This window comes from Temnothorax nylanderi, unplaced genomic scaffold, assembly GCF_030848795.1.
Source record: "Temnothorax nylanderi isolate EJ_2023f unplaced genomic scaffold, tnyl_v1.0 TNYL_tig0058_pilon, whole genome shotgun sequence".
In the NCBI taxonomy this organism is placed as follows: domain Eukaryota; kingdom Metazoa; phylum Arthropoda; class Insecta; order Hymenoptera; family Formicidae; genus Temnothorax; species Temnothorax nylanderi.
Window position 1 is genome coordinate 117103 of NW_027249120.1, and position 8783 is coordinate 125885.

General features: G+C 44.1%; 1 protein-coding gene across 4 annotated transcripts; it reads right to left on the reverse strand.

Annotated features, from left to right (window-relative positions):
- Positions 1 to 63: 63 nt before the first annotated feature.
- LOC139773147 (armadillo segment polarity protein) lies at positions 64 to 8522 on the reverse strand. Of its 4 annotated transcripts, none has more exons than XM_071707401.1 (10): positions 8278 to 8522; positions 6728 to 6791; positions 6430 to 6660; positions 5556 to 6350; positions 5201 to 5469; positions 4777 to 5118; positions 4393 to 4566; positions 3941 to 4243; positions 2754 to 2850; positions 64 to 1066 (listed from the first exon to the last, which is right to left on the reverse strand). In XM_071707401.1, the coding sequence occupies exons 2-10, from the start codon at positions 6762 to 6764 to the stop codon at positions 885 to 887; spliced, it is 2430 nt and encodes an 809-aa protein (XP_071563502.1). In that variant the 5' UTR covers positions 6765 to 6791; positions 8278 to 8522; the 3' UTR covers positions 64 to 884. The 4 variants fall into 4 exon arrangements, with proteins under 4 accessions (XP_071563502.1, XP_071563499.1, XP_071563500.1 ...); XM_071707398.1 differs by having other exon boundaries at positions 2754 to 2865; XM_071707399.1 differs by lacking the exon at positions 8278 to 8522 and adding an exon at positions 8060 to 8179 and having other exon boundaries at positions 2754 to 2865.
- Between the last annotated feature and the right edge of the window lie 261 nt (positions 8523 to 8783).

Genomic DNA, 8783 nt, shown 5'->3' on the forward strand with positions numbered 1-8783 from the left:
GATCTCCATTGTTAACTGGCGCGACTTGTGGTATACTATAAAAAATAAACAAAAACAAGGAAATATTGGTCGCTTAATTGTTCGGTTTATTTGTATAGACAATTAAACGATACATATACATGTATGTACGAATTACATGTGTCTTCCTTAATTCTAATACATCGATATAATGTTTATATGCTCGGGTGAATGATCATATTAGGCGATTAGATACAGGCGATACATTTTCTCGGGTCGATATGGATTAGCGAATGTTTTTTCACTTTCTGTTTGACGAAACAAACGTGGACTATAGGAAGATGTCAACTATAGCGCGACTAACCGATCTTTTATATTCGAAGGGGGCTTCTCGCGGACCGAAAGACGATCGAGACACGATAGCCCACCAATCGGTATTACTTCATGTCAAAGATGAGTCTTGTAAATGCAGAACTCCGATTTCCCGAGCGTCATTTAATTAATTAGTAAGATACATCGTTTACATATCTTAAGGTACACTATTCGAATACAGTCAAACGTCCGTATCATGAATCGGGATACCAAGCACTGTGTAATCACTTGGCACGTCATCCACCTAACAACAATCGACGCTCGGCTTGCCAATCATAAGTGGCAAGAAAATGATTTAAAAAAGAGGGGAAAGAGAGAGATAGAAATAGCAAGAACATATTCATTGTATGCATATGTCATTAAAATAAAAATGAGAAACTTGCGGGGAAAGATCGGGACAACCGGTTTGGTCCTGACGAGTCTAAAATGCGGACATTCAACTGTAGCGCTCGGATAATCGAGTCTCTACTATGAAAGTTCGCTTAGTACTTTAAAATAACGCTCCTGCTCTTTGAGTTCCTTAACTGTCTCGTGAGATCGATAACGGCACGGATTCAGAGATCGGTGTCATACCAGGCCGCGACCTGGTTGTTATCTTGCGGCGGTGCAGGAAGCTCTTCCAAATGCTCGAAACTCATGCCATCGTGCGCCACGTCCATAGTGTCCATTGCGTCGTATGTCGATCCACCACCTATCTCTAACCCTTGCATCGAATCTACTGGTATCTGGTCATAACCTGTCGCAAGAAAAACATCATTTTCTACAAAAAGCCCATCACACTCTCGTACGGCAATTAACATCGATAAAAATTACACACTGCACGCGAAGTGCAGAAACTTCATTAATCAGTGAAGCATTAACTTGTGAAGTACTTTGGCAGTCTTTTAGCTTTACGAGATACAGAGAGTTTTGCTTTGTGTCTCCAAAGTAACTACTTTTTAAAAAAAAATAACTATCGTTTAATCAATTTATGTGATTACTTTATAATCATAATGCTGACATATCGTGTTTAATCGATTACCATATTTACTCATTAATTTGTAATACATTTTTCATTAGAAATCTTTACCAGATTGCACGATAAAAATTATTGAACCCACAAAGAAGCTACTTTCTAATAATACTAAATAATCTCAGACTAATATGTAGAAAATAAATATGTATAAATTTAAAAAAAACTTGTTTAGCTAACTTTTAGCTTTTTTAGCTTCAAGTACTAAAAACGAAATAAGCGATACACTTGTAATGTTGAAAAGCTCGATATGCCACGTGCCACCATGTGATAAGACAAATAGAAAAAAGTATTAAATATTATTGTTTTCAATTTCGATGAATATATACAATACTTCCTTTTGGAGAATAAACTGCAGAAAACTTTTTATCTAGTTACTTACAAATATCATCCTCCTACGCGACTCCTTCATCATAAAGCGCGTATTACAGTGGAAATAAATAATAAATAATAAAAGAGTAGTAAGTATTTACATGCAAAACAGCGTAAGCATGCGTATAGGTGAAGTAGCTTGACATTACAGTGTCTTACATATACATCAAGTGACACATCCGTAATTACGAATGAGGTGATTTGAGTTGTAATATCAAAGAAATTAAATAGTTTATAATTGTTAATGTCTTCTTGGAATCAATCAAGTATTAATATTCTATATTTAGTAGTTCAGATATTTTTCATCGATCGCGCCATTATTTATAGACTAGATAATATATTATTATACATTATGTACATAATTAAGAAAATATGTTTTGTGGAAATAAAAATGTTAAGCGGTGACTGCGTGTTTTTCTAAGTTTTAATATAGACGATTAGCGCACACATATTATACGAGTTCTCACATGTACTGCTGTGAAAGTAAAGTTATCAGATTCTTTTGTGGAATACAGTTAATAATGATAAGCGTGCTCGACAAATTTTAAAGTTTCTACATGTAACATTGAACATGCAGTTAAAACTGACAATCAATTAGACGTCAAACAGTCAAATAACGAAAACCAGAAAAATACATGAAGACCAAATGTCACCTATGTTACTGCGAGAAACTGTTGATAGGCTGTATTTTAATTTAAGTCCATGGGTTAAGCTGCTGTTAAAATAACATACGATTAAATGCATTATTTTATATTAGAGGTGATATCGAAGAGAGTGGTAAATTGATTAAATTTCCTCGTATTTACAATGCAAGACAGAATTGGTTCGTGAGGTTGCATTATCGCGTATACAATCATCCCGTTATAGTCATTATAGGGCATACGCAATTTGTCATGACGATTATATACAAGAACACATTTTATACAGAATGAGATTCGTTTTGTATGATCGTTTATAGCTTCGGCTACCCTCGATCGAGTAACAAGTCGATTGTTCAGAAGCAGCATTCGATGAATAAAATGGCTAACATATAAATTACCTTGCGGTTGATAACCCCGACCGCCATGGCTGCTGTGTACGCTAGGAGGTCCTTGGCCATACATACCATCATAGCCTTGTTCAGGGCCAAGCATGTCCTGAAGATTAGGTAGCTGAGGTCAACACAAAGCATATCTTCTAAGGGAGGGCGCGTCATGGTACCCCGAAATACGGCAAGATTCGCGCTATACTTGGCAAGTTTTGTACGATAATAAAAACGGCCAACGCGCGCGAGGGGAGGGGGGCTTGCATGAATAATAACATGAATGATAAAGTAATAAAAATAAAAAGACGATTTTTGAAGTAAACATCTGCAGAAGGGACAAAACGCATTCCCATGCATATTGTAATCTTGCAAACTATCAATTGTAAGATCTTATCTAACTGCATCTCGTGATCCATTGCTCCATTAGGCACGACCATAATCGTCTTCTTTAAGCTCTCAATGTTTGAATATTAATATGAAAATGTCATGGAAATATAATTGAACCTCGGGCATAATAAACTGTATGTTATAAAGCTTAAGCATGTAAAACTAAAAATTTAGTTTACAAGTTAATATAAATACGCATTATATAAAGTGCATTTTTTGCGTGAGAGAAGCAAACATTTCAAAACTGCTCGTTTATAACTTGTTAAGCAATGTAAAATTGTATGAAATTAGTTTTCACATTATATACCCATCATCTCCACAAATATAACGATAAAAGTCTAAAGCGTAACCGATGGATAATGAGAACTAAACGCTATAGCACGCTAATGACCTAATGAGTACTGCAGATGACTTAGTGGTGCAAATTGGAATAATAGATAAATAACGCTGACTTATAAACAGCTGTGCTTGAAATTAATCTTACACGGGGAAAACCTTGTAACATATAAATACCTGGTTTTTTTTATAATTAGGGGGAGTGTCTCTATAACCAGTAAGAGCTGTTATAACGTGGCAATTTACTGAACACAATGTAACCATCGAGAAGTGTTTAACATACTTCTATACTACAATATATTTCCATTTATATTACAAACCTGACTCCTGGTAAGTACTTGGAAAAAGTCAATAAAGAAAAGACAAAGCTAGTACATAAAACTAAAACTTGCTATGTTACATAGTGTTTGCAAGTAAATCTATTTCGCCACGGCACGAGATAAAATGACGTGCACTGGTGTATTTGTTCTCTACGATACCTGAAGATCCGGGGCCATGGCGAAATCGGCATTGTTCCATAGATTTGTGTCCTCACGGAACAAAGAATTTGTCAGCTCCATGGAAAGTCGTTTTTTGTACTCCTGAGGCTTATCTTCACTCATACGGAATAGCACTGCCGCTGCATAAGTAGCAACACCCTCATTCCTGGAGTGTAGCAGCTCTGTCAGCGGGGCGGTAGCACCCTCTTGTTCTATCATCTCGGCGCCTTCTTTGTCGGCTGCCAGCTCGCAAAGTACGCCGGCTGCTACGCGTTGAATATTTTCAATCTCGTTGAATAGTAGCTGCGAGTAAAAAAACAGAATTGTTATTAAATAAAAAAAATTGCATGTTACGATGAATACAGAATAATTTAAATTTATCATTTTAGACTGAAATATAATTTAAGAAACTCAAAAAAAGTGAGCACTTTCGTAAACATAGCGATACGTACTTGTACGAAAATCGGAATTACGTTCTGTGATCGAATTATCGCCCTATTATGGGATTCTCTTGCGAGAATATGAAGAGCACCTACTGAACCTTCCACTATTTCTTCCATGCGTACTCCATCTGCATATGCACCCGATGTTTGTTGACTTCCGGTACTAGCAACCGATGATCGTTGCTGCAAATAAAAAATATTTTTCTATGCAAAAATTGTAATAATATCAAACATATTTATTATGTTGAATCTTCGATTATCCTCAGACAGTATTTAAATAATAATAACGCCTAAACACTTTCTCAGTAAAGAATTATACAATTAATTGTACAATTATTACAATTAATTGTTATTATAAATATATTTTTAATCTATATAACGGCTTATACTCACTCGTTGAGTATCTTGGAATGCGCGCAACAAGAGTCTCACAAGGTGATGTATCGCGCCGTGGTCGCGTAACGGGATGTGATTAGAAGGACAAAGAGCCAAGTTGCGGATTAATCCGATAACCGCCTTCACCAATGGCCAGCGCGACGGCGGGTGAAGTAATTTGACTATAACCTGGATACCATAATTTAATCGAACGGAATTTTGCGCCATTTCCGCTTCGTTATGACGCGAGGTCAAGTGACGTAAGGCGCACACCGCCGGTTCGGTTATCTCCTCCCGATCACCAGCATTGACGATCGTACGAACTAAAGCATCCACACCGCCAAAGTTACACACCGCAACCTGAATAAAATTTAAAAGATTAAAACCTAAGCCAGATATACGCGTAAGAACACCGCAAAGAAATGTATCTATTTCGACGTACCTTGTTGCGCTGATTATTGCAGGTCAAGTTTGACAAAATGCCAGCGGCGCACGTGACCACATTCACGTCTCCTGATGCGAGCACAAGCACGAGACTCTGCAGCAAATTGTCGAGTCCGTCAACCTTTGTGCCAGCGTCTGATAGATTACGCAGTGTCCACAAACAATTCTGGACTAATCTTTGACTCGGATTTGCGAGATGCATAGCTAGTGCCTGCATGCCTCCAGCTTCCACAATCGCAGGTTTGTTACTAGGGCAAACAGACAATACTGCAAACAAAATAATCACCAATTAATAAACGCAAAAATGTAATTACCATTCCAAGAGACTATTACGATAAATTTGAAATAATTACCCTTCAATACTCTCGAAGTGGTCCATAATAGTTTTTCATACTCGTAAGAGCGCATGATGCGCACGAGCTCTATCGGGCCTTGCGAAGCAAGAATAATTAGCTTGCTCTCCTGATTTCCATACGCCAGAATCTGCAGGCAGTCGGTAACAATAGCTAGAAATTTGACGTTGTTCCGTTGGAGTAGAGCGACCATTTTTTGCAAACCGCCGGCAAGACGCACGGCCATCTTAGAACCGTCTTGGTGAAGCAACAAGTTGTGCAGCGTCGTTATCGCGTAAAAAAGAACAGATTCTACCGGGGAGCTCAGTAGTTTTACAAGCGCAGGGATGCCGCCACTCTTGAAAATAGCTAGCAAGCCTTGTCGATGATGCGACAAGTTGTGCAGAGTGCCGACCGCGGCCTTCGTCGATTCCAAATCGTCGCTATTAGAAATAGCGCGCACCAAGGCGGCCACCATTTGCGAGCTGTTCATGATGGCATGCCGGGAGGCTTCCTTCTTAGACAGTTGGTGTACCATCATAGCTGCCTGAGAAACGACCACTTGATCCTCATCATTCAGCAGCTTGATTAATTCCGGGATAGCGCGCGTAGCAAGATCAGCGTCGTCCTGATAATTGATTAAATTGACAACGGCATGCTTTAGCATTTGGCTCGGCTCGGCTAATCTCTGTACAGCGGTGGGCTGGGCTGGATCAAATTGCGTGGAGGGTATCTCTACACCTTCGTCCAGGGTTTCGGGAAACATGGCAGCGCGAACGCGCTGCGACCGAGTGTGACTCAGCTGCTGATTTATATCTGAAAGACGTCACACCATTCTCTATCACAATATCCAATTCTGTAATGTTGGATTTACAAAGGTGGTTGGTAATCTCACCCTCAACTTGATCCTGCGTAAAACCCTGTGCGAATCCTTGGTCCAGATCGAACATCAGCTGATCCCCTTCCATCTCCTCATCTTCCTTGCCGGACAGAGATGGTGCCTGGGTGACAGCGCCGGAATGGATGCCCGAGTCGTTCATGTAGGAGTTCTGCTGCCACATCAGCGTCTGCTCCTTGGCGGAGCCCATGGGCAAGTCGCCCGGGCCCTGGTAATTCCCTTGGGACACTATAAACCAAAACAAACGTAAGTTCCCTATCACGACAAACCAATGTATCGCATGAACGTGACTTACTCGGTCTAGATTGATTCGTCGACATTGGATAGCTCATGATTCCGGCAAGAAGTTACCTTCACCCCTGAAATAAACAAAAGCAGAATCTCCGTCAGCGTCTAGCGACCCTCCGTTCTACGGTGCAGTCTCTCTCAAACGTCCAGTTAGCTATTCCAGTTACGCAAAGAGGAAATCACGCCGGCAACGCGAAAAGAGGCCAAACGCAGAGTGACATTCCCATCATCTGACGCGAGACCGAGTGTTCAATTCACCGGCTTAGCGAGGGGGCGAACGCGCTCGTCCCAGATCCCCGCCGAACGCCGCGAGAGAATCAGAGAGAAATCGCTCTAAAGCGACATACGCTCGCCAAAATGTCCACTTGCGGGATACTACAACGGTACGGTGGGTCAGTGGATCCCGCTCCGACGGGGAAAGATGCTCCCGCACGGAATGTGGGCGCGATCGAAGGGTCCCCCCCCTCCCTCTCTCTCTCTCTCTCTCTCTCTTTCTCTCCCTTTCTACTCTCCCCTCCTCCCTGTCTCGCTCTCGCGTCGCACAGCTTCAGGCCTTCAGGCTTGTGGGTGTTCGCGCGGTCGGCCGCGATCGAATATGCGTCGTGCCGTTGCACCCGTCGGCGGGTGTAGCCGACGGGACGCGGCGGGGTTCCCCCGCGGTGGAATCCAGGGTGGGACGGAGGCGCGTTGGCCGCGTGACATAACGAGAGAGGACTCCGGGAAATATGCGATGTGTCACCGTTTCTCCGACAATCGACGAGGCCGCGCGCGGGAGGAGGGTGGCGAGGGGACGAGCGCGGGGGAGGCGAAGGGAAAGGCAACTTGCGTGTGTGTACATGCGTGTGTGCATGCCTGCGCGCGCGCGCGCGCGCGGACGTATATGCACGGTGTCGGCGAGAAAGAGAGCGACGAGGGGGCGAGGAGGAGAGACAGCGGACAGAGATCGCCGTCGGAACGAGGAGCACCGGAGATGAAAGGTTCCGTCGGCAACGAAGAATCCACGCGAAGAGTATCGAGCACCGACGCGCATGTCGTGTCCGTCGATCGACTCGGGACTCGGGACTCGGGACCCAGCTCGAACGGAGGATTTCCTTTGACACGCCGCTTTCTCGAGACACGAGAGATAATAGCAGGAAGATTCTCGAACAGCGGAAGACTTTTCGCGAAGACTCGCGCTTCGAGGAGTTCTCCGAATATCGCCAGTCGCGAGAGACTTGAGAACCGTCGCGAATTAGCGCGTGCAGGTCGCAGCCTCTCTTTCTCTCTCTCTCTCTCTCTCTCCGGGAAGCATCCCGCTACTCGTCGAGCGGAATTCCTGAACGTCCCGTCGGGGACATACTTATAGGAGGAACGCGCAGCGCCGAGCGTCCGGCCGGAAGTTTCCCGACGGCAAGTTTCTCCGGCGTGGGCGGCAGGCACTTTGACACACCCAGCGTAAACACACTCGCGACGCGGCGACGTTGTTCTCTCTCTCTCTCTCTTTCTCTCTCTCCTCTCTCGAGAGCGGAGCCGAGCGTCGCAATGGCGCTCCGCGAGCGCCGAACCCCGAACACTTACCGTGCTGCGTGCGTGACTCCGCGTCCCCCGATTATCCGCGAGTTCCCGTTCAGCACGCGACACTCGATCCTCGCCGACTGGCGAGCGACAGCCACCTCCTCGTCGTCGTCGTTATCACCACGTCCGTCGTTCGACACCACGTTCGCGCACTGTCGTTATAATCCCGCCGTAAGCCGACCTGGCACTCCTCTCGCAGCCGCGAAGCCTCAACAACGTTCTCACTTCACTATCCAAAGATGGCGGAAAGCGACGCGCATCAGATAGCACGAGCGCCACCTGCCGCCTGCGCCGATCCTGAATTGTGTTGCAGGGCGATAGGAGTGGATAGAAGCGAATGGAGCGAGAGATGGATTTATCTCTCTCTCCCGTTCTTTTCCCTCTTTTTCTCCTTCCCTCTCATCTTGGCCGACTCGGGCATCGAACCGTCACCTCTCTGTAGCGTTCCGCTTCGGTTTAGACGCGGAGCGAAGACGGTGTCGTTCCCCGGATGAAGTTATGATGATTTC